The 26,197-nt window shown below is 39.6% G+C and overlaps 2 protein-coding genes across 5 annotated transcripts in view; one reads left to right on the top strand and one right to left on the bottom strand.

Moving 5' to 3' along the window:
• The first annotated feature begins 223 nt into the window (after positions 1-223).
• Positions 224-16,277, top strand: TUBB6 (tubulin beta 6 class V). The gene is made up of 4 exons (XM_072604203.1): positions 224-696; positions 1,606-1,714; positions 2,972-3,082; positions 15,153-16,277. Exons 1-4 carry the CDS (start codon positions 280-282, stop codon positions 16,214-16,216), a joined length of 1,701 nt encoding a protein of 566 aa, XP_072460304.1. The 5' UTR covers positions 224-279; the 3' UTR covers positions 16,217-16,277.
• Positions 16,278-18,435: 2,158 nt separating this feature from the next.
• Positions 18,436-26,197, bottom strand: part of AFG3L2 (AFG3 like matrix AAA peptidase subunit 2) — a 53,659-nt gene continuing 45,897 nt past the window's right edge. For all 4 annotated transcript variants that reach the window (XM_072604199.1, XM_072604202.1, XM_072604201.1 and 1 more), the window contains 3 exons: positions 24,343-24,543; positions 20,868-21,062; positions 18,436-19,284 (listed from right to left, as the gene is read on the bottom strand). In XM_072604199.1, the coding sequence (XP_072460300.1) occupies positions 19,036-19,284; positions 20,868-21,062; positions 24,343-24,543 (645 nt within the window). In that variant the 3' untranslated portion in view covers positions 18,436-19,035. The remainder of the gene's footprint in view (positions 19,285-20,867; positions 21,063-24,342; positions 24,544-26,197) is intronic.

Below are 26,197 nucleotides of genomic sequence, written 5' to 3'. Positions count from 1 at the left end.
CCTTGTAACTCACTTTTTTTTTTACAGACAATGAGACCGAGATCGTCATTTTCTAGAGCACTTTTTACTATATCAGAAATGGGAAGAGGGTTGGTATTGAAGCCGAGAACCCAGTTGGTTTCGTTCTTATTCCTAGAGTCCTAGCAAAGCATCTCAATCTGGATTGTAAGCTCCTGGTGGGCTAGAGAAGATCGAGCTGTGCTCTGTGGTTGATGCCCAAAGGCTCGATCTGGGTTTGTAGGACAGAGCTGACTGGGGAGGAGAAGGAGGAGGAGGAAAATGGGGGCGTCTCCGGGAGGGTTGAGGCCCGCCACTATTGGTCCCGGGACCTCCTCTGGGCCCCAGGGGCGAGGCCAGGGGTGGGAGATTAGCAAGGGGTGGAAGAGGCGGGGTCCGGAACTGGTCCCTCTTGGGCTAGGGCAGTCGGGGCTAGTCGGGGACACAAACCACTGCAGCTGTTGGGAAGGGAGAGGAAACAGCGGGGAGCTAGACAAGACGAGGTGGGTGAGCCCGAAGTCCCCGCAGGGTCCCCGGATCTTCACTCATACCATCTTCCCTCCACACAAACCGCTTGCCCTCCAGTCCAAGGGCCACGGAGGACACAGCAGTGCTCAGCGGAACCCGGTACCGCAGTGCGCGATGAGGGAGATCGTCCATATCCAGGCTGGACAGTGCGGGAATCAAATTGGCACCAAGGTGGGAGAGTAGGGCTGCGCAAGGGGTGGGAGTGGATTTGGAGCGGGCTGAGGAAGATGGTCTGGGTGGGTGTGGGGTGCGCTTCTTAGAGGTTACATGCAGAGCAGGAAGATGAGGTTGAGTGGTGCTGAAGCATTGCCGTTTATTGAGTTTGGTCCCAGGAGAGATGAGTTAGCTGCGCCGTCCCTCTAAAGTGTCCTCAGTCGGGCCAGGGCGGTCTCCTCTCTTCCCTCCCGCAGCTCCATGCACCTACCCCCAGTTTCTCTGTCCAGAGCTCCTCCTCTCCTGGCGTCCTATCCCACTACCCGTCCCGCAATCCTCAATCGTCTCCCTGTTCTTCTGTGGGCATCCAAAGTTACACAAAACCCTACTCAGCCCGACAGCGAGTAACCCTAATAAGAAGCCTGAGGCAATGGAGGAGGCTGACTGAAGGTGGGGGGCAGCTGGAAGCCAAGAGCCCCCAATCCGGCACACCTCTCTTACCCCTCATCCCCCATCCCCCATCCCGATTTGGCCCATCCTGTCCCGTCCTTTCCAGTCCACTCCCTTCCAAAGCAGCGAGGGAGCGGCTCAACGCAGCGCTCAGGCGCGCCAGGAATTCAGCAGCTGCTATATACCACGTCCCCCCGCCCCCCAATTTCTTCCCCACCCAAGGATTCCCCCCAAACCCTCCCCTCCAGCTTGATCAGGAGTACATAGTACTCGCCCCTCCCTGAGACTCAGAGAGGAAAGGAGGGGCAGGCTACCCGCATACCCTTGGTGGATAGGGGGGGTGGGGTGTGAGGGAGGAGAGATGTTTGGGTGGCAGCGACCGGCAGGCCCGGAAGAGTCCATCTAAGTGCTTACTTTCTCTCCTTTCCCCCTCCCCCCTCCTTTGTTCCTTCTGTTCTCCCCCCCCCCCCCCTCAAGTTTTGGGAAGTGATCAGCGATGAGCACGGGATTGACCCAGCGGGAGGCTATGTGGGTGACTCGGCGCTGCAGCTGGAGAGAATCAACGTCTACTACAATGAGTCATCCAGTGAGTTGTGCCCGTGTGCGGTGCGCCAGGAAAGGGGGTCAGGGACTGTCTCCTCCCATCCGCTAACCCCCCACCCTGCGAGGTCGGACCTGCGGGAGAGGCCAGCATTCTCCCCCGGGGCATGGCTCCCTGGCGGTCCGCCCAGCTAGCCTGTCTGGGCAGGGTCCATCAGCTCCCTTCCTCCCTCCCTCCCTCCGGACTGCTCCTTTCTGCTTAGCCCTGCGGAGGAGAAGGAAGAGGGCCCGGAGGACAGATATGTTTTCGGGAAAGTTACAATAGGAGCTCCTCCCCTTCTGAGGCGGGAAATCCGCTGTTAATTTAAATGAATTCCAACCAGAAGTCTTCAGCTGTCTGGGATGCCAGTTTTTTCCTTCCTTCCCCAAGCCACCCCTCTCTTATTATCCCCCCACCCACCGCACCCCTTCCTTATCAAAAACCACCTTTTGCACATTTAGAAGAAAAGGTATTGACAACTCCTGATTAAAAAGGAGTTTGCCTTATGTAGCATTTGGGTCATTTGAATTTCAGGCTTCTCTTGTCTCGCTCTCGCTACCTACCCTTTGGGTTTGCCTCCAAGGGCAAGAACAGTTAAATTCGAATCTATCAATTTTGCTGCTGAGACCACAATGAAAAGTCTTTGTGGGGAAGGAAGTTAATGCTAGGGGATAAAGGTTAAATGTTTAGATTAGTGGTGGATTTCAGTTCTCTAAGAACTGGTTATGACTGGTTTTCTAGAGACTTAGGTCATCTTGAACTCTGTGTCTAGGGAGTGTGTTAGAATAGTTTCTGTTCACATTTCACCTCAGAAGCAGCTATCCTCTCATTGGGTAGCTGGAAACAATTTCTTTCTTGTCCAACTGGAATGAAAAGGATCCATACAAATGAAAGCAATCAGCAGGAAGGCAGAGGGCTATATGACTTCCATTGGAATTTTAAAGAGCCTGTTTTGGGAACCAATATTGGTAAGATTAAACTTTTTAGAGGAGAGAAATTGGCCAAATAACCGAAAGAGCACCAAATCAATCGCTGCAACAAAAACAGTTTATTTTCCACAGAACTAAAAATGGGAAGCTTTCCTTTGGAAACAAGGAAGTTATAGCAGGCTCATAGCAGTCTCTCCAAACAGATCCAACTCCCAGGGTACATCCCAGGCAGTTGTCAAGCTTCATGGAATTAATCAGAGAGGGGTTAGCTCCTGCCTTGAAAAGAGCCTTAGAAAATTACATGGTGAAACGGGTTTTATTTTTTTTTTAATAGCCCAGAAGTATGTTCCCAGGGCCATCCTAGTGGACTTGGAACCAGGAACGATGGACAGTGTGAGATCTGGGCCTTTTGGTCAGCTTTTCAGGCCTGACAATTTCATCTTTGGTACGTATGTTCCTGTCCAATTTTCTGTGTCACTGGATGACCATTATCAATATCACTTTAGGCTTTTGTGTTTTTTCCTTCTCTATCGGCAAAATGGGGGTTGGGAGCTTGGGAGGATGATCTGCCTCATGTTCAGACTCATGAAGAGAGGGGGGAAAATGATGTACTTGATATATATGAACTTTGAACTCTACAGGAACAGAAAACACTCTTATATGAGAACAAAATTGTAGTATTATTACTGCTACCAGTACTATGAATAGCTCTTTAAATGTACCTGATGGAAAAGTAGTGTTTCTCATTCACTCATCCCTTTATTCATTCATAAATTCCTTCAACAAATGCTATTTACATAGTTGCCCCAATAAATCCACAAGCATTTATTGGACTCCTACCGTAATTCAGTCCTTAAACTAGCATAGCATAGTATAGCACTGAGGATACAGAAAGTTTTAAGACATGGACCTCTTCTTCAGTAATTGCAGTCCTGTAGGGGAGGTATGGCACATACACATGAAAAGATAAATATCCATTGAAAGGAAGTACAAGTTCAGGTTCTGGCAGAAAGAGATGCTACCAAGGCAGTGATACTTTCAGATTGCTGTGTTCAAAGAAAGTTTCACAGAGGAATGGAGTTTGAGTTAGTCCTTGAAGCATGAGTCAGAACTTAGAGAAGATATTCACCCAGACATGGATAAAGGCTCAGAGAGGGGAAAATGTTGTATTTCCTTTAGCTTCTCTCTAAGGAAATTTGGTGCCTCAGGGACCTTAGAGCAAAAAGAAGTAGTAATGGAATGGAATGGGGAGCATCTCTCCTCCACTCTGTGTTCTATCCCATTATTTGAATCAGTGTGGTCCATGGATTTTAGTGACCTTTCAAAGTTGTTCCAGAAACTGGCTCAAAATATGAACCATGTAGATTTAAATATAGATACAATCTACGGCAGAAGAGAGTTTACATTAAAGATCATAAAAGTTAAGGTGACAAATATGTACCCACAATTAGACACAAGAAGCTCCACTAATTGAATTGGTGTCAGGGAAATGGCACGAATGTGGAATATGTAAGTTGATGGGAGTGTTGGGGGAGGGGGCAGGGTTCGATCTAAAATGAGCCACAGTGACTATTACTGCTCTACCCAAATCCTAGGTGTACATACTAAATAAGTTAGACAATGCCTAAAAGATAAGTTTGGTATACTGTCATGGGAAGAGGGGAGAATGTCCACCCCTCCCCATTCCATTCCCATCCCAAAGGTTGTAAGGCCAGATAGTGAAGAGCTACTACCAATTTGTACAGAATTATCTTTGCAAAAACTAGAACACAGACCGAATTTCATGGCTTGTCTGGCTCTTTAAATGGTTAAGGCTATGATGATGTTAGGAGAAAGCAGGTATCCCAGCCTACAGAATCAGACTTGGCGCTAGAAGGAACCTCAGGGATCATCTTTTCCAACCTCCCATGATTTTATGTGTGACCTTCAGTTCTTTACTCCATGGTAAAATTAGAGAACTGAAGCAGATGATTTCTAAGGTCCCTTCCTCTTATGACATTCTATAATCCTAAAGCTCATTCAATAGCTGAATATCAACTTAACAGTGTTAACAACAGCCTTCTTGCTGGGGAAAAAAAAAACAAACCAGTGCTCAGATCTCCCTCTCTGGGAGGGAGATTGTGTGTGCCCATCTTCTTTGTTTCCCCCATATCATATAAGCTTCTGCCTTTTAATTCTCTACTATGTGGGAGAATAATAATAGCTGACATTTAATGTAGCATTTTAAGTATGCAAAGCATCTTATTACATACTTTATCTCATGTGAACTAAGGACTTACAGGTTTTATTATCTTCATTTTGCAGATAAGGAAACTGAGTCTCAGGTTGTTAAAAAAAAAATGGGTTCCCATCCTGACTTTTGCCACTTACAGTTTGTGTGTCCTTGGGCAGATCTCTTCTTTACCTTTCTGCGCCTGTTTCTTCATCTGTAAAATGAGAGGAAAGGACTAGATGGATCTTTGAGGTCCCTTTGGACCTCTAAATCTATTGTGGAGCAGCTAGGTGGTGCAGTATATAGAGCATCAGTGCCGGAGTCAAGAGAACCTGCGTTCAAATCTCACCTCAGACACTTGACACTCACTAGCTGTGTGACCTTGGGCAAGTCTCTTAACCCCAATTGCCTCATCCTGGGTCATCTCCAGTCATCCTGATGAATTTCTGGTCACTGGATTCAGATGGCTCTGGAGGAGAAGTGAGGCTGGTGACCCGCACAGCCCTCCCTCACTCAAAACAAAGTCAAGTGCAAGTCATGTCATTATTTCTCTAATGGCATGGTCTCCTTAGCCAAAGGACGATGAACATACACTGGAAATCTATGGTCCTATTAGGTGACTTGTCAATGGTCTTATCCCTAGTAAGTATCAGAGGCAGAGTTCAAACCCAACCTCCAAGTCCAGCATTTTCCCCACTAAACCATGCTGCCTTTCTGAGAATGACTTTCCATTTATTTAGCTCTTTTGCAGTTTTTGAAGCATTTTTGCATGGCAAATCTTCTTTATTTCTCATAGTAACCCTATTTAGTAAGTAGAAAATGCATACTTCCTCATTTTCAAGTTGAGGAAGCAGGGATTGTTTTTTGCCTTTTTGTATCCCTAGTATTTAGCAGAGTGTCTGGAACATTGAAGGCACTTAATAAATATGGATTGAGTGTGAGTGAAGCAGAGTAAGGTGAAATAACTTGCCCCAAGTCACATAGCTAACAAGTGGTCCAGCTGGCACACTTACCCAGGTCATAAGATCATACATTTAGAGCTACAAGTTCCCTTAGAGGCTATGCAATATAACTTCTTCACTTTACAATTGTGTAAATGGAGGTCTAATGGAGTAAATGATTAGCCTAGGGTCAAAGGAATGGTACTAAGAATAACTAGCTTTTAGATGGTGCTTTAAAGCTTGGAAATCATTCACCATGTTATCTCAGTTGAACCTCTTAGCCACTCTGTGAGCAGGTACTGTCATTTTACAGCTGAAGAAACTGAGACTGAGGGAAGTTTAATGACTTTCCCAAGGTCTTACAGCTAAGTATGTGTCCAAGTAAGTAGAAGAACTGGGATCTGAATACAGGTCCCTTGACTCCAGATCCTGTCTTCTTTCTATGGCAGTAACATAGGACGTCCTATAGAACTATAGGACTTCCAAAGTCCTATCGGATGGAGGCAACAGGTCCAGGGCTTTTACCACTCCATCATACTGTCTCCAGTACAGAGGGCCAGGATGAAAAGAAATGAGCAATGCATGTGTGCTTGAATTGGAATTGGAGGGTCAAGTACTCCCTGTGGAAGTCAGTGATTTAATGGCTATTAGAGTAGCTGAAATACTGATATTAGCTGTCTGTAGACCAGGGACTTTTAACCTTTTTTGTGTCATGGATGCCTTGGGCTGTTTAATGACATCTATGGACTCCTCAGATAATGTTTTTTAAATAATTGATGGAAATACTAAACTTCAGTTTGAGGCTAATGAAAATAAAGAGCTAATTTTTTCCCATCTACATTCATAGACCCCCAAAAGCTATAGGGATCAATGGATCCCTAGATTAAGAACCCCTGATTAAGACTACAAATAGAAGAAGTACTTGAGTGATCACTAACAACAGGTAACTAGTATGTGGAAGCTCCTTCCTTACTATTGCCCCTCACCCATATGTGACTTCCCCCAACAGAATGGATACAAACCAGTAATATGTGAGTTGATTTGATTTTTTTTAAGTGCATTTTGTAAAAACCTACACCTGAATTGGGAAGTATGTGTATGCAGCAAGGTTAATGAATGAAATTTTTTGTAAGGAAAGAAATGGATTAAATCCCATTTTTTCTTAATTAGCAAGTCAAAGTAATTGATTTTTGCTTAGGCTATAGTTATAGCGGCATCCTACGAGAAGGTGAGAAGGTATCTCAGTGGGTCAAATATGTCATATACATATTATAGAGAAAAGAGCAGTTGAAAGGCAGGATTTACTTTCAGCATTTCTCCCATTTGTAACTTTTTCTCCAGTTTCAGATCTGGTAGAAAACCTATACACTGCAGTGGTGCCTTTAGAGAGGTTTGAACAGGAAATAAATCAGAGGGTGTATCCTTTGCCAGGGAAAGACATCTCAGGGGTATCTGTTGGGGCTTGACTGAAGCTTGGTAAATTACAGTCTCATTGTCTATAGTCAGGAGTCACTGACTGCAATGTCACAACACATTATTACCAGTGATGTTCATTTCATAACCCCAAATATTTAACTAGGAGTTTCAGTTGCTATGAGACTGTTGCAAAATATTCAGAAGTCTCTAGCTTCCTTCTTTTTCCAAGAACACAGAGAGAGAAAGCTTCAGGACAAATCAATCTACTGTAAATATTTAGGCACTACAGCAAATGGTATAAACTCAGGAAAAAGAAACAGTGGTTTGGAGTCTTCGTTCACTGAAGGAGCAACTTCTGACTTGATTCATTCTTGTCTATGCTTCTCTGAAGTGACCTGTTTGTTTTCAGTCCCACCTTTTTGTTATTTTAATGGAGGAATGCATGCCCACTTGTTTAAAAAGTAGTTACAGTAGTGTTATTTTTCTTGCAAGAAGGCATAATCCTTAAGTAATAAAAAGGGGAAATGTAACTGTTTTTCTGAGTCTTGAAGTTTCAATAGAGATTGGAGTAGGGATGTAGCCTGTCCTCTGCTGGGTCTGCTTAGCTTTGGTGCCTGCTTGCCATGTGTGACTGGCCACCTTAGCAAGGGAGGGAGAGGGAGGGGGAGAAGGGAAGAAAAAGAGACAGAAAGACAGTGAGGTAGTGGAGGGAAAAATAGGGAAAAGGAGAGAGAATAAGGGAGAGAGGGAGAAGGTGGAGAGAGGGAAAGAAAGAGAAAGAGGGAGAAAGGGAGGGAAGGAGAAAGAGGGAATGAGAAAGAGAAGAGGAAGAAGAAGGAAAGGAGAAGGAGAAGAAGGAGGAAGAGGAAGAAGAAGGAGGAGGATGAGGAGAAGGAGGAGAAGAAGAAGAGAAAGAAGGAGGAAGATGAGGAAGAAAAGAAGGAAGATAAGAAGAAGGAGGAGGAGAAGAAGAAGAGGAAGAAGGAGGAGGAGGAGAAGAAGAAGATGGAGAAGAAGAAGATGGAGGAGAGGAAGAGGAGGGGAGAAGAAGAAGAAATGACAGCATTTTTTTATGTTGTTCCACAGCTGTGCAGGAAGCAAAGTGATTTCTGCATCCTCAGGAGGTAACAGTCACATCCTAGACCCTGCCTACGGACAGGGGAAAACAGAACAAGGAAATGGCTCACTCAAAACAATTGAAATGGTCAATAATTGCAGCATGCTCTGGGCTCCCCAAGCAGAAGAGTGGAAAGCATGGGTTGCTTTTTCTGCTTTGGCTGGATCTCTCCCTTTCTTGATAAATATCAGGTGCTGCTGTGCAAATGGCCATTGTGCCTGTTAGACCAAAGGAAATCTGGGTCAAGAACATCTGAAAGGAGATATAGAATTTACGCCTGAGTTGCATAAGAGGCTGATTATCCCTGGAGCTCCTACCAACAGATGCAGATACCAAATGTGACCCATACCAGAGAAAAATCTATTCCAACCCTAGAAACAAATTTTCAGTGATTTAAGTGCTTTTTGGTATATTTACCAGGGTCAGAGAAGGGGCTCAGTGGTTGAGATGTGTGTTTCCCCTCCATACCTATTTCTCTACTTTTCAGAAAAAAATAAAAGATTTAAGTTCTCAATCAGCAAGTAGTTAAGAGGTACCCATGATGTGACCATCACTGGACTAGATGCTGTGAGGGAATCTGGCTGTCTTTGATATCAAGCTGACAATCTAATGGGAGGAGAACGAACCACAGAGGAGGACTGTGGGATAGTGCAAAGGTGTCAAACACATGGGCAGACCCAAACCAGGGTACAATGTAATTGAGGAATATTCGACAAAATAAAAATACAACATGCGACCTGCAGGAATCATCATAAATGTTTTGTTGTTGAGAGTTTTCAGTCTTGTCTGACTCTGTTTGACCCCCTTTGGGGAATCTTCTTGGTAAAGATACTAGAGTGATTTCTTGTTTCCTTCTCCAGCTCATTTTACAGACTAAAAAACTGAGGTTAATGAATTGCCCAGAATCACACAGCTAGTAAGGGTCTAAGGTTGGATTTGAATTCAGGTCTTCTGACTCCAGACCCAGTGCCCTATTCATGCACCATCTACCAGCCCCATATAAACGAATGTTGTTATTCAGTCTTTTTCAGTTGTATCCAACTTTTTGTGATGCCTTTTGGGGTTTTCTTGGCAAAGATACTGGGGTGGTTTGCCATTTTCTTCTCTAGTTCATTTTACAGATAAGGAAACTAAGGCAAACAGTTAAGCGACTTGCCCAGGGTCTCCCAGCTAGTGAGTGTCTGAAACCAGATTTGAACACAGGAAGATGAGTCTTCCTAACTGTAGGCCCAGAACTCTAAAGACTGAATCACCTAGCAGCACCTATATGTGGTATGGTGGCCCCCATTTCTATTTGAGTTGGATATGACCAATGTAGTATATAGCACAGGGGACCTGGAATCAAGAAGATTTAAGTTCAAATCCTACTTAAGTCACTAGCTCTAGGCCTCAGTTTCCTCCTCGGTAAAATGAAAAAGTTATGCTCAATGGCCTCTAAAGACCATTCTGGTTCTAAAATCTGTGATCCTTTTTGTACCCATGCATCAAACACAAACATTTCAATATATAAAAAACAGGAAAGAGAATTGTATTAAGAAACTGAACTTAATTAATATACAGTAGAGGATGTCAAACTACAGTTCATGGGCTGGATACCACCTATTTTTGTACTGCCAATGAGCCAAGAATCGTTTTTACATGTAAATGCATTTACATGTAAAAATGATCATTCACATGTAAAACCAGTCTTAGCTCATGGAACCATACAAAAACAGTAAGTGGGACAAATAGGTCCTAAAGGATAGTTGGATTTTTTTTTAAAGGCTATATATTATATTTAGCAAGGTAGTAAAAAAGTTGCTCCTTTTTTGTACCCTTCTACTGTTTTTTTCCTTTTGTGCACTTAAGATGTTTTATTGCTTTTATTTTTTCATGTTTATCACTATCACTAATTTGATTTTTGGTTTTTTAATCACCTCAAGTTTGTGAATTGTGAATTGTCATAAACCCAGACAAAATAGCTTGTCCTTTCTGATAGCTAATTTCAAACCAGTAAAAATAAAGACTGAATCAGCAGAAGCCTGTGGCTAGGTAATATCAGGTGAGCCCATCATCAGTGTGGCAGGCAGTCCACATACAAAAGTCACATTTCAGGGCAGTGTCTGGAGCAGAGATCTGGAGAGCTTGAGAATTCTTAACTCTTTCCTTTTTTAAAACAATAAGGCCTGCCTCTTCCCACTCCCACTTCCTCAGCTTTGTGGTTTGACTTCATAGTTTCTTTATTCATCTGTAGGAAGATCTGTAGCCAAAAGTCAAAATTAGGGGATCTGTACCTTCCTTTGCCACTGACTCATAGTGTGGCTTTGGAATTTGTTGTAGAATTCTGTTATTTTGTATCTAGTCAGATATTGACTAGAAGTTTGTTCTAGTCAGATATCTGTAACATATTTGAAAGCTGCCCATGAAAGATGCCCTGGGAATAAGTGAAGTTTCTCTTTCTATGGGTTTTGGTGGTCTGAAGGTTCAGCACAAGTTAACAGTAGAATGAGGCAGCTAGGTGGTGCAGTGGATAAGGCATTGTGCCTGGAGTCAGGAATGCCCGAATTCAAATTTGACCTCAGATGATTACTAGTTATGTGATTCTGGGCAGGTCGTTTAACTTAGTTGACTCAGTTTCTTTGACTCAGTTTCCTCATCTGGAAAATGGGGATAATAACAGCACCTCCTTCCCAGAGTTGTTGTGAGGATCAAATGAGATATTTGTAAAGTACTTAGCTCAGTACCTGGCACATAGTAAGCACTATATGAATGTTAGGTATTATTATTATTTAAAAAGCTAATGTGAGCTCAGGTCCAGCATCCCGAATGAAAGGAGTCTGTAGCTGTTATTGTTGTCTTTCATTATGTTATTAATCAGTATTTACACTATTGATTGGTTCTTCCTTTACATGGTATCATTCATATGCAGCATTCACATATTTCTTTGAATTCTTCACATTTGTTGCTTATAGTATATTTTCTAACATTCATATACCATAATTTAGCCTAGCCATTTCTCAACCAGTGGAAACTTGAGTTTTTTTCTAGTTTTTTGCTAATACAAAAAGTGTTGTTAGGGAAACATACCCACACAAAGCATCAGGGAATAGTGAAAAGAAAGCCATCCTTGAGGATTTGAATCCTGAATGACTGTGTGATCCCTGGGCAAGTCATTTAACTTCTCAAATTCAAAAAGAAACATCACATTGACTTAGAAAATCACAAATTAACATTATTTATGTATTATTTTTATTTAAAAAACATTTTCCAATTGCATTTTAATCTGGTTAGGATCACATGAGCAAACTCTCCACTCTAGGCAACTAAGACCACAAGTTGCAGAGAAGGTGCTGACCTGGTAGAGGGTGTTTCCTACATCAAGGAAATTATGGCTCCAGTACATATCCATATATATGCACATATGTCTCTATATTTACTGCCAATATCTCCTTAAGGGCAGTGGGCCTAATCAATAAGCATTCACTAAGGGCTTAATATATGCACTAGGGATACAAAAGAAGGCAAAAACATGATCCCTGCCCTCAAGAAGGCTCCATTCTAATGGGGGATACACATGTAAAAAAATTATACATATAAGATGTATAGTAAATGGAAGGAAACCTTAAAGGGAAGGCACTAGCAATGGGAAGTTAGGACTCGGAGGGAGGGACAGCCTCTTGTAACAGTCCAGATATGAGGTGATAAGGACCTGCACCTGGTAGCTGAGTGAATGGCAAGACGAGAATACGTTTGAGAGATATGAAGGTAGAAATGGCAACACTTGGCAACATTTTGCCTGTGTGGGGTGAGTGCAAGTAGGGAGTTGAGAATGACACCAAAGTATGTAGCTTAGGTGCATGAGGGCGGTAGTCTCAACAGTAATAGGGAAATTTAGAAGGAGGTTTGGGTGAAAAGAAAATGGATTGTTTTGAACATGTTACGTTTGAGATGTTCAAAAGGCCTGTTACTGGTGATGTGAGACTGGAGCTCAGGAGAGAGATTAGGGCTGGATATACACTTTTGGAAATTATTTGCATAGAGATGATAATTGAACCCATGGGAACTAATGAGATTACCAAGTGAGATTGTAGTAGAAAAAAGGCTCAGAACAGTCTTGGGGAACACTCATAGTTAGCAAAGGAGACTGGAGAGGTCAGACAAGGAAGAGAAGACCAAGGAAAGAACAATATCATGAAAAATTAAAGAAGAGAATATCAAGAAGAGGGTCATTGATGGTGTCAGAGGCTGCAGAGAGGTCAAGGATGAGGACTGAAAAAAAAACATTAGAATTGGCAATTAAAAGATCATTAGTAACTCTGGAGAGAGCAGTTTCAGTTGAATGATGAAGTCAAGACATACTGAAGAGGGTTTAGAAGCAAGGAAGAGCAGAGAAATTGGAGGCACCAAGAAGAGATGGCCTTCTCAAAGAGTTTAGCCATAAAAGAGAAGAGAGCCATAGGATAACTAATAGGGATGGTCAGAAGAATTAAGTATTTGATTTTTTTTAAGGATGGGAGAGATATGGATATGTTTGTAGGAATTAGTCAATATGCAGATTGAAAATTAGCAAGAAAGTGGGGTTGGTAGTAGGAGCAATGTGTTGGAGATGAGATGAGATGGGATTAAGGGTAAGTGTGTATAGGTTTGCCTTTGCAAAGACCACTTTTTCTTGAGATAGTAGGGGAAGGTATCAAAGTAATGTAAGATGAGGAGGGGAAGAGAGGAAGCTCTTGGTGAATGACAAATTTTTTCAATGAAGAGAAGCCTTCAGCTGAGAGGACTGGAGGAATGGGTGCCATGACAGGCTCAAGGATGACTGAAAAGTTTTGGAATACCTGCTACAGTGAGTGGGATAGTGAATCAACTAAAGAAGTATTAAGGATTGTCTTGCTGCAACAAAGGTCCAGCTGAGATTATTTATAACATAACTTTATAGTGCTTAGGAGTATCTGGCACACAATAGGTGCATCTGACTTGACACTTTGTAATGGACCCATTCAGTAGCATGCAAATAGAAGCAAAGACCATGTTGGGAATGATCTAATGTTGGGGTTTGGCAGAGCATGAGAGGAAATCGGTTAAGAAGGTAAGGGACCCAAGTGTAAAGAGTTGCGTGACCATCATCCCTAAAAGCAAGAGATTTGGACATTTGTCCTGGCAACTGCTTCTGTGAATGTTGCAGCCACAGTTATTCAAGACTCAAGTAAAAGAGTTCTGGCCATCAAAGTCCTTGGCGCTGTCCAGTGGTTCAACATTACAAAGAGCTTTGTTAAGGATCACAGAACCTTTCCATCTGACCTGTAGCTGAAATTTTATATTATACTGCTAGTGTGTTAAGAGCCTAGACTTTGGTCTTCCGACTCCAAGAGGAGTCATTTGTCCACCAAACCACACTGCCCTTCAGCAAATGTGCTTTTATCCCCCCCCTCCCAACTTATGACTGCATCTTAAAACATTGTTTCTGATGTGGCTTTACTTCTGCCCAGATCCCAGATCAAACTATTATTTCCAAGTAGTATTCTATCAAGGATTAGTAAAAGGATAGAAAATTCTAGAGGATTCTGATCCTCTGTAGAAAAGACTGAGAGGTTAGGTGACTTTTCTATTTAGGTAAGTTGCCAGAACTTCAGGCTAAAAATAACTCAATTTTATGTTAACATTTTATCTAAATATTAATTTTTATTAGAAAAATTAAAGTGAATAATTCTGAGACTTTGATCAGCACAAGGATGAAACATGATTCCAGAGGAGAAAGAATGCAGCCCACCCACTTCCCAACTGAAGTGATGGACTAAATATGCACGAGACTCATGTTTTTGAACATGGTCAATATGGGAATTTGTTTTGCATGACGATATGTGTTCCTCTTCTTTTTTTCCAGTGGGGAAGAGGTAGGAGAGAAAATAAATGCCTGTTAATTTGAAATATATATATATATATAATTAAAATATAAAAGTTGGTAAGTTAAAAAAATAATTCAAAAGTATGGTTTTTTTTTAAAAAAAAAAGATGTCTTTATTCTTAAATGCAAATTTGTTATATCTTTGGATCAGCTCTCTACTGAAGTCCTACTTATGATGCCTCATCTCAGCAGGGAAATGACTTGAGTTCTCATAGGTTGTGCCAGCGAAGCACAAACAAGCTGGTTTTTAAAAAGCTAGAATGCTTAAGAGCACAGGCCCAATCATGGCCTATATGGCTGATGTTCAGAGAGGGTAATCATAGAAGCCGAGTGCAGGGAAATAAATTTTTGGTGACAGAAACTATCATCTACCAAAGCTAGAACGGTTGTAGTCTGACAGAACCATAGTTCTTTTAAGTATTAGAATCAAATTTTTTTTCTAGTGAAATACTTCTACAAGTTCAAAACAAAAGTCCCACAAGGAAAACAAGATTTGACATAAAAATTTGCTTCACAGGAAACTTTTTAGGAATGAATGTATTCTATCAAGTGAGATTCATCTGTTTGAAAAGGTGAATTCCCATCATCAGTCAAAAACTAAATTTAGTCAAGATTTTTTCCAGCTTTTTGAATGCCTCAGAGGAATTTTAATAATCATAAATTTATTTCATTTGTTAAACTTGTATCCCAAACCAGACTGGAAGTTTTTTGAGGTCAAGGAGCATGGCATATGATTCTTTGATAATTGTCAATGTCTAGCAGAATATCATATATCTGCAGAATACCACATAACTTGAGTACTGAATATATGCACAAGGGTTAAATTTTTAAGTTTTGCAATTCAGGCTATAGGGAAAGAAGAGTTTCATAACTTTTTTTATGCTTTTAGATGATGATAAGGCCTCCCTTTTCAAATCACATACATTTTTCTTCTGTGCTTTATTGCAGGACAAACCGGTGCAGGAAACAATTGGGCAAAGGGGCATTACACTGAAGGAGCAGAGCTAGTCGATTCAGTGCTTGATGTAGTGAGAAAAGAATGCGAACACTGTGACTGTCTGCAAGGATTTCAGCTCACTCACTCCCTGGGAGGAGGAACAGGGTCTGGTATGGGAACACTGCTCATTAGCAAAATCCGAGAGGAGTATCCAGATAGAATCATGAATACCTTTAGTGTCATGCCTTCTCCCAAAGTGTCTGATACTGTGGTGGAGCCTTATAATGCTACCCTGTCGGTCCACCAGCTGGTTGAAAACACAGATGAAACTTACTGCATTGACAATGAGGCTTTGTATGATATCTGCTTCCGTACCTTGAAGCTTACCACTCCAACCTATGGAGACCTTAACCACCTGGTGTCTGCAACCATGAGTGGAGTAACCACCTCACTGCGCTTCCCAGGGCAGCTCAATGCTGATCTCCGCAAACTGGCAGTCAACATGGTCCCTTTTCCACGCCTTCATTTCTTCATGCCAGGCTTTGCTCCTCTAACAGCCAGAGGCAGTCAGCAGTACAGAGCCTTGACAGTGCCAGAACTCACTCAGCAAATGTTTGATGCTAAGAACATGATGGCTGCTTGTGACCCAAGGCATGGACGCTATCTCACTGTGGCCACTGTATTCCGAGGCCCAATGTCCATGAAGGAAGTGGATGAGCAGATGCTGGCCATCCAGAACAAGAATAGCAGCTATTTTGTAGAGTGGATCCCTAATAATGTCAAGGTAGCTGTATGTGACATCCCTCCTCGTGGTCTCAAGATGGCTTCCACATTTATTGGCAACAGCACTGCAATTCAGGAGCTCTTTAAACGCATCTCTGAGCAGTTCTCTGCCATGTTCCGCCGGAAGGCTTTCCTTCACTGGTTTACAGGAGAAGGAATGGATGAGATGGAGTTTACAGAAGCAGAAAGTAATATGAATGATCTAGTCTCAGAATATCAGCAGTATCAAGAAGCTACAGCCAATGATGGAGAGGAAACTTTTGAAGATGATGAGGAAGAGATCAATGAATGAAATTTCCCCTTCACATTAAAATATAAATGAAAGCTTAATAAAATTCCTTTAAATGTATAAAGTGTCTTCAATTTCAAGTCTTTTGAACATGGCAGATAACTGACATGAAAGGTAGTTGGAAAAAATAAGAATTTTTCTTCTCATCCCTTTGTGGAAAAAAAATAGCCTATGCAGTATTATATCGTACTGAATATGCAATATAAACCTTAAGAAAATTCATTCATAATAAAAGAATATTATTACATCTGGGTTTTTTGGGGGGGGGGGCAGGGTACCAAATACTTATTTTAACAAAGCCCAGCTTGAGAAGAAAAAAGAAACAATAGCTATACAAACTTATGGCAACTACAGTAACTCCTAGGAGTGTGTAATTGCACTTCATCTCTTTTCTGGGTTAAGCAAAATGCTAGTCTTGATCACTGAAGAAAAAAGCTGAAAAGGAGAAACTGTTGTTATAAACAAGTCAAAGAATCTTATAGATAGTAACTACTATTTTTGGCAGCTTCCATGTCTAAGCAAAATTTTGACAATAGTTTTAGGACAGATACAAAGAAACTTCACATAACAGGAGTTGATTATTTCCTCAAAATATAACTGATAATATAAATGTTACAGAATTTAAGAGCAGAAAGATACTTAAAGATCTGGTCCAGGGGTTGGCAAGCTACAGCCCAAGACAGGGGTGGGGAACCTGTGGCCTTGAGACCACATGTGGCCCTCTACGTCTTCAAGTGTGGCCCTTTGACTGAATCCAACACACTTAGAGGACCTGGTGGGCCATATGTGGCCTTGAGATCTGCAGGTTCCCCACCCCTGGCCCAGAGACTGGTTTTTACATTTTAAATTGAGTCTTATTGGGTTTTTTTAAATGTACAAATGTACAAAAACAGGTGGCAGGTTAAATTTGGCCTGTAGTTTGCAGTTTGGCATAGTTTGCAGACCCTTGATCTGATCTATAAGATTTAGAGTTGGAAGAGAGTTTACATTATCTAGGTCAACCCCCTCATTTTACAAAAGAAATTGAAGTTCAAACAATAAATAGAAATCATAATTCAAACTCAGGTTCTCTTATAAAGCCATTATGCTTTTCACCATATGCCCCCATTTCACAAACAATAAAATTGAGGCTCAGAGAAGTTGTATAATATAAGAACTGAGAATAAACACAGGATACTAGACTGTTATTCCTATGCTACGTGCAGTGGACCAATGGTTTGTCACCACAGAACTTCAGGAGTCCATATGGCCTTTCCAGACATTTCTTGGGAGAGTAGTAACAAAGCCCAGCTTGAGAAGAAAAATGAAACAATAGCTATACAAACTTATGACAACAGAAGTAACTCCTAGAAGTGTGTAGTCACACATGTAGTATACATGCTAGTTTACTTCAGAATCACCTTCAAGACCAAATGCCTTGCCAGGAATTACATAGGTCTCTTTCCACAATCTCAAAAGACTGAAAAAAATCACCATGCTAAGTTGTTCTTCCTTTGATGAATTTTCAAAGGTGACGTTAAAATCCTGTTTACTAAGAACAAAGAAAAATTTTTTTTAATTTTCTTTAAAATAAACATAAGTTGAATTGAAAATACATAAAAGTACTAATTTGTTGAATTAACCAATTGATGACATAGTAAATTGTTCAATATAAAGCTTTTTATAAGCACTTTAAAATGCTCCAGACTTAGCCTCTTAGAAAATTGGAAATTTCTCTATTTTACAGATCAGACAATTCTAACAGAAAAGCTTAGAATTATACAGTTCTGACCATTTTATAAAGAATCTGTAGGAGTAAAAAAATTATGAATGCCCTTCAACACTAGCATGAAGGATTTGATGCTGAGACCTAAATAAGTATTTAATAGGCATGTTAAAATTGAACTAATCCAGGCTTGACTACTTGTCTCTAAAAAAGGGATAGTATAAGGGATTTAGTGTGCAATTTCAAGTTCTGCTGAAACTAGCTGGTAACTTAACAAATGAGGAAGCATTAATAAACTGAACTACATCAGTTTCATCTAGAAAGTGTCACATGGGCACCAGAAGCTTTATCAACGTTTCTTAGTGTAAAAGGAAGAAGAAGAGATAGGTTGCTAATGTCAAGATTTCAAATGAAAGAGTCTTCTCTGATGAAGAAGATCATCCATCCCCCGAGTTAAGTTTACTAGAAGTATATTTTCTTAAAGTAAACAAATCTGTGTTCAAAAAAGGACGCTGTATGTAGCTTATTTTTTATTTCAAAGAAGCCTTATGTACACAATACATTCACATTTTAATATCTTACAGCTCCCTGTAGAAAACCTTTTGATTAAAACACAACAAATGATCTGAATTTTGAAAAAATACTACATCAAATTAATGTTTTCCTCATTAGGTGTTCAATTCATTTCACAGTCTATCTGCCTTGTGCAGATGTAAGGAGAACCACTGAAGGATAATGAAAGTGAATTAAGGGCGGGTGGGTTTGTGAGAAGAAAAAACTGACTGTACTGCAAAGTTTTATAAATCAGTTAATTATACACGACATGCTCAGGCACATGTTTCCTAGATACAATAGACTGGAGCTTGGTACAGTCCAAGAAGCTTTCCAATCAGCTCTACTGAAATCTTTACTTATTGATTTCTCCTCCTTTGGTGTAAGCAGGAAGCCATACCATCACCACAAATCACAGCTTTCTTTTTTGTTATCATTTCAACCTTTGGGTGAGTAGTAGGATAAGACCACCTAACAAAATGCTTCATTCAGCACTGGATTTCATTGATCTGACAAAGCCAAAGTTGAAGTACTGTGCAAACTGACAACACAAGACAAAATGAAATTAAAATGGCATCTCTCCTCTGATTTGTTTTACTGTCTTGTCATCTGGTGATTCCTCTTTCTCCTTTTCCTTTTCACGTTCTTTGTTCCAGTCTTTAAGTCCTTCTGGAAGAGAGGTGTCCTCATCTAAGCTTCCAGTACCCTCTACAAAATCTTCATAGGTAGATTTTTCTGCAAAGGGTCTGGGGCCCAAAAGTTCAACCATATCAGATTTAGCTAATACTTCCTTTTCTAATAGTCGAAGAGCAACCTGAAACGGAAACAATTTCTATTAAATACATACACCAGGGGAACACATTGTAAGATTATTTCAGATCATTTAATAATGTGCAGATGAAAACATTTAAGCAGGTTTAGTTAAGACTGCTAGACCTACAAGGGCTAAATTAAACTGTTTGTAATAATCACCTATTCTATAATTTTAATACACTTATGTTTTGCTTAAGAATACCACGCCTTTTATTATTTTTTTTTAAATCACAGTTCTTACTGTTAATGTAAGATTTGCAGAAACTAAGAAACTAAGATTAGTCCCTGAGAGCAGAGGCTGGTTTTTTGTATCTCCGTATTACCAAGTACAGAGCAAGACACATATTAACCATGCAAATAGACTTGTTCATTGCTTTTTTGACCCTATGACCTGGAAAGCAACCTGGAAGTTGTTTTCAAAAGCAATAGCTTGTCACTTATCTGTGTCTCTCATAAAAAGTAGATTGAATTATCTTCTCCCTCCACCTCCACATCCAGGTCTAATGAATTCTTATTTAGTCTTGAAAACCCAACTCCAAGTCACCTCCTTTAAGAAACAATTCTTCCTTGATGTCCCATCAGTAACAGCCTATTTCCTTTCAGACTATACAAGGCATTTTATTTCTCCATTATGTACTTATGTTACTTGCATCCTAATTATCTGTATATGTGTCATATTCTCCTACTAAACTGTAAGTTTCATGAGGTCAGAGACTGAATCTTCCCTGTACATTTCCATCTCCCCCAGTACCATTAGTAGGCACTTCATAAATATCTGACGAATTTGAATAGAACATATATATTTTAAATCTGTACAGACACTAGCTAAAGAGTAAATTTGCTAAATATGTGAAACAGATGTCAATTAAGATTTCTTAACTTATGTACAAATGATTTTAGGAGACTATCAAACCAAATACACTAATAAACATGAAGAAGCATGCATACTCATAACTTACACTGCCAATTTTTAATCATTCAGGCTCTAATTATTCAATACATTAATTAGCCACATATTAACTAAGTGTCTTCTATATGCAAGGTGTGATTTATAACGATTCTCTTTCTCCTATCTGCTCTCTGGTCATTTCAATCTTTGTTTGAACAGAAAGGAGAAGAGAAATGAAAGAAGGTAAATTTCAGTTAGTCTTGCTTTCCTTAGCCTAAGTAGTTCTGGTTCAAAATCTGGCATAAAAAAAATTCCAGGAGGAAAGAGCGAAATAACAGCTGAACATCAAATATCTCAATATTCTCCTTATTCTCAAGAAGCCTGAATTCCACATCAGGTTGAGAACTGGCACCTCAAAGACACAGGTCTAGAGTCTAGCTGTGACTTCCCCTTTCTTGAACATTTCTTTAGAGAACAAGCTGCCCATATAAATATCACTCTTTCTCATCACTTACTTACATACACACACACACACACACACACACACACACACATATATGTATATACACATATATATAAACACAAGTATAAAATGTACAGTTATACCTTTATTAATCTAAGGAAGATAAATATTCAGTTTATTACTTTAATTTTTGGTAAAGCTTTCCAGAAGTGTTGGTTCCTGAAACACCCACCTTCTCTACTTCAGCTTTTTTCTCTGTAAGAAGAGCCACTGTCCGTTTATAAGCATCATTAATAAGTATCCGTACTTCATCATCTATCAGTCTTGCAGTAGCTTCACTATATGGTTTCTCCAATACCATGTCCCCTTGTCGTGGAAGGTCAAAGGAAATCTGCCCCACTTTTTCATTCATACCAAACTGAACAATCTAAAAGAGAAGAACAAATACCCGAGTGACTTGCATTACAATGCATATACTTTTTAGACCAGCAAAAATGATGAAATAGGAGAAAGTGGTAGAGCCTAGCTTTTTCCCACAACTACTCCAATCAAGATCTATAAAGAGGGAGACAAGTCAGAAGGCATTAACGACAGGGTCTAGCCATGAGGATGCTACCCAGAGCTTTCCAATCTGTGGAACGAAATGAGGACTGTAGCTAGCTATATACTAGGACAAGAAGCGGTCACAAATCACACTGCTTAGGGAGTACGAAAAGGGTCCAACTGGAAGTTAGGTTGCTTCCACCTCAGAGCCAGTTCACAGATCCCATACAGATTTGGGAGGTAACCTGTGTCTAGGAATGGCCCACCTACAGCTGTATAACAGGGCAAGGAATCATCACAGACCTGAGGATGTGTATTAGGCAAGGAGTAGGAACAGAAGCTTCTAGCAGCTGTGTGGTTCTGAACCTGGGCTGGAATGGGATCTTAGATTCTATCCCCAGATTTGATCTGAAGCCTACAGCTGAATAAGCAGAGCAGGGAGCTCACACTTGTGTTGTTTTGAACCAGCTAACTGACAGAGTTGAAGCCAGCAACAACCCACCAGAACTCCTGCCAGAGGCAGGCAAAAAGCTTTGTCACTTAAAGACAAACTGGAGTCACAAGTTTGCAAATCTCAGAACAGGGAGGAAGAAGACAGCCTTAGCAGTTAGTCAATAAACATTTATTAAACACTAACTATGCGTCAGGCACTATTGGAAGTGTGGGGAATACAAAGAAAAGTAAAAAACAGTCTTGCTCTGAAGGAGTTCAGGCTAATGGAGGAAACAACATGCAAATAATTCTGTAAAAACAAGCTATGTGGAGGATAAGCTGGAAATAATGAACAGAGGAAGGCACTATAATTAAAAGGGATCAAACCATTTTGAGTGCATTGAATGTTTGCCATTTCCTGGCCTGAACCTCTCCCGGGATTCTTGAAGAACACAGTGCTAAAAACCCAGCAAGACCCCAGAGAATGAAAATCAGGACCAGAAAAGACCCAGATATTACCCAGATGAAAATGTGCTGGGGCTGGCCTTAATATAAAGTCCCAATTGGAGAAGTAAGAACAAGTTAATTAAAAAAAAAAAGACTTCCACAATAAATAGTTACTACAATGCTGGGGATATCCAAAACACAAACCCAGAAAAAGCAAATGACTTTAAAATGTCTACAAGCAAAACTTCAAAGAAAGACACAGTCTAAGCAATGGTCCACTAGGATTCCTGGCAGAAATAAAGCAAGCATTTAAAAATTATCTTATAAATGAGAGTGGAAAGGAAAAAAAAAGTGGAAAGGCTTTTTCCAAAAATAGGAAAAAAAAGTAAAGTATCTCATAAAAAAAAAAAAACCAAACCCTGAACTGGAAAAATGGACCAAGGGGAGATAATTTAAGAATCATCAGACAGATTATGTGAAAGCCATGACAAAATGAAAGAGCCAGGTCATATTTCAAGAAATCATGGAAAAAAAAATTGCTCAGATCTACTAGAACCAGAGGCCAAGCTGAAAACAGAATCTTCCAGTCACCTCCTGAAAGAAAACCCAGAATGAAAACTCTCAGGAATGTCATAGACAACATCCAGAATTTCCAAATCCAAGAAAAAACACTATTAAATAGCCAGAAAGAAAGTTCAAGTACTAAGGATCCACAGTCAAGATCCTACAAGAAACTAAGTATCACTAGAGGAAAAAAATGAACGTTTAATCCCAAAGGACTTCTCACTATTCCTGCTGAAAAGAGAGAGCTGGGCAGAAAGTTTTAAATATAAGCATGAGAATCAACAGAAACGTAAGTGGTAAATATGAGTGAGCAATCTGAAGGGACTAAACAAGCATGAAGTGCTCTGCATTCTAATAGGGGGAACATACATATGTCCCCTTAGGACCATAATATCCTCAGGGATTGGAGGGAGTTAAATAAAACAAAGGGTGTAGAAGCAGTTTTGTTATATTCTGATTATTTTAAAAGATAGGATGGTTTAAAGGAATATGCTAGGGAAGAAAGGGAAGGGATGGGAGAGGTTATTTCACGTAATGACAGAACGTAAAAGACTTTACAACTAGGAGGAAGGGGTAGAAGAAGGGCAAAACATGAACCTCACTTTCATCTGAATTGGTTGGAGGAGCAAAGAACATATGCACACTGAGTTGAGTGTAGAAATACGTTTAATTCAACAGGGAAAAAGAAGACAGAAGAAAGAGGAGGAAGCAAGAGGGAGGATAGATTCAGTGAGGAATTAATCACAAAACACACTCTGACTCTAGGGTGTGGATGCTTAAGAGTGGTTTAAAAGGAAAAGAAAGGATTAAGAACCTCTTTGGGGTCTGGGTAAGGGAAAGAAAAGAAAGGCAGGCAAGCACAAGCTGAATACATTTGCTTCTGCTGAATATATTCTTGCTCCACACTTCTCTTCTTCTATGTAAAAGGAGTAGAAAGCAAAAGAGAGGAAAAATATGTGCAAATATATGAGATGGAGAGAAATACACAATAAATGTGAATGGGATAAACTCACCTATAAAAAGGAAGAGTATAGCAGAATGAATTAGAAAGCATTACTTATAACAAACACATTTTAAACATAAACATTCATGAGGTAAGGGGGAATAATGTAAAATAAGGGGCTAGAATAAAATCTATTAAACTTCATCTGAACTTAAAAAAAAAGAAAGCAGAGGCAGCAATCCTCTACCTATTAGATAAAGCCAACAGCAAAAATAGATGCAATTAAGAGATATAGAGAAACTATATTATGCTGAAATGGATCAGAGACAATGAATTAATATCAATAGCTAACATACAGAGACCCAAAGACATAGCATCTAAATCAAATGATAAGTCAAACTAGTTACAGGGAGAAATACAATTTACAATTAATAGTAGGGAATCAAAATGTATAGTTTAAGATTATTAATGTTGCCATTTACACAATTTTCTAAAATAATTTAACTGTTAAGGTAACAGCTGTATTAGACCAAAAAGACAAATTTTCTGAAGTATAATCTAAGTTACCTACCAAATTTCTCTTTTTCTTCTTTATACTTATCAGGCCACAAATTCTGATTTTTGAAATGAAACCATTCTCCTTTACAAAATACATTTTGACCCAAATATTCATAGGTTTAACTACATGGCTAAAAAAATCTAATCAAAAAGATCATCTCATAATTTTTCACAATTTCATACACAATTTAAGAAGGGAAATCCTATTTTAAACACCTACTTGTGCATATGCACTCTGAGTTACTTTCCTCAAGTCATCTTGAGCACCAGTTGTAATTCTTCCAAAAAAGATTTCTTCTGACACACGTCCTCCCAAAGTCATACACATCCTATCCAAAAGCTGTTCTTTGGTATAAAGGTATTGCTCTTTGGGTAAATATTGAGCATAACCCAAACCTTTTCCACGTGGGATGATGGATACCTTTGGAAGTAAGAAACAGACATATTAAATACTCTACATCATGTTGAATTTAACAAACATTTCCCTACAGATAAACAGATTTCAAAGTCTCTTCTCTTTATGAAAAAATGAAAACAAACACATATAAGAACCAAAAAAAAAAATCTATCTACCTTTTATAGTTTATTGCTGCAAATAAAGTCATTGACAGCTTTCAAACAGTCATGAGTTTTCTTTTGGATTCACTCCATATTAGGGACATTTAATGGTTTTTATTCTTGCTTTCTTTGATAACACAATTTGAACCATCATTCTACTTCAATGATCTCTTAAATGCCTCCTTGAAAGCTCATCAAAAATTATGCAGGCCTCATTTAACTAGAAGAGTTTGAAATGTACATGTTATAAGGTATCATTGCACCTCTTCTGGAAAAAATGGCAGTCTACTTGGAAATGTCACACATTCTTCAATATTTCTATTGCTTGTCTCCTCACTAATTCAAGTACTCCCTGCAAGGAGAAATCACAGCTTAGCTATCACTTTTTTATTCTGTACTTCTGATTTTCTTATAATGCTGTTACAAAGGTTCCCCCCAACATGTTGGGGGCAAGAGTATTCCTCCAGATCCTGTTACAAGGATACTAATGGTGCATGCCACCTGTGCATGAATGCAGGATCAGGGAGGTGAGAGAAGGTCCATATATGCTCCTACTATTTTGGGCTGAAACCCCTGCCTTTCCTTCACTCTCTTACAGCTAAGGTCACATTACTGTGAATGAAATACTGTTCTGGAGAACATATAGAAATGGAACAAATTTTTCTTTCTCTTTCCCCTTAATTTATTTATGTACCCTAGAATCAATCCCTCTAGTCTATTTGGATTTTGTTCTCAATTCTTATGTAAGGAATTTGCCTGTACAAATAATGAATATTATGGGAAGCTAAGGATTATTTTTAAAATCTGTGACACTATTATGTGGTAAAATCTTAATTAACTGAAATGTTTTGATAATAGTATTCTCAGGCTAACCAAATTTTATCAGTATTTACAAGAAAGCCCTGTTTTGCTTTTAAAAATCTTTACAAAAAGAAATGCAAATTAAAGCATTTCTAAGGTTCCAATTCACACACATCAGACTGACAAAATTAACAAGGGAAAATAACAACTATTTGAGGGACTGTAGCAAAATAGCTATATTAATGTAGTGCTGGCAAAAGCTACTATGTAAAGTAACTTAGAGCTATGCCCTCAAAATCTACTAAACTGTACATACCTTTTGACACCAATTATTAGGCCTATACCACAAAAAGATTAAAGAAAAAGGAAAAGAATCGATGTGTACAAAAATATTAATAGTAATTCTTTTTGTACTAGAAAAAAATGGAAGCCAAGGGGATGCCCATAAATTAGGGAAAGGGTGAAAATTATAGTATATGAACGTAACAGAATACTACTGTGCTATAAGAAATGATGAGGGGGACAGTTTCAGAGAAACCCGGTTAACCATGTATGATGCAGAGTGTATAAAGACAAACAACTCTGAAAGTTAAGAAGTCTGATAAACATAATGATCAACCACAATTCTCAATAATTCAAACTGAAACATACTAACTACATCCTGACAGAAGGGTGGTAGATTCATGGTGTAAAAAGAGATAAGCATTTTTTCAGAC

Source organism: Notamacropus eugenii, chromosome 4 (assembly GCF_028372415.1).
Source record: "Notamacropus eugenii isolate mMacEug1 chromosome 4, mMacEug1.pri_v2, whole genome shotgun sequence".
Classification (NCBI taxonomy): domain Eukaryota; kingdom Metazoa; phylum Chordata; class Mammalia; order Diprotodontia; family Macropodidae; genus Notamacropus; species Notamacropus eugenii.
The sequence above is the reverse complement of the archived record's forward strand: the minus strand, read 5'-3'. Positions and strand labels throughout refer to the sequence as shown.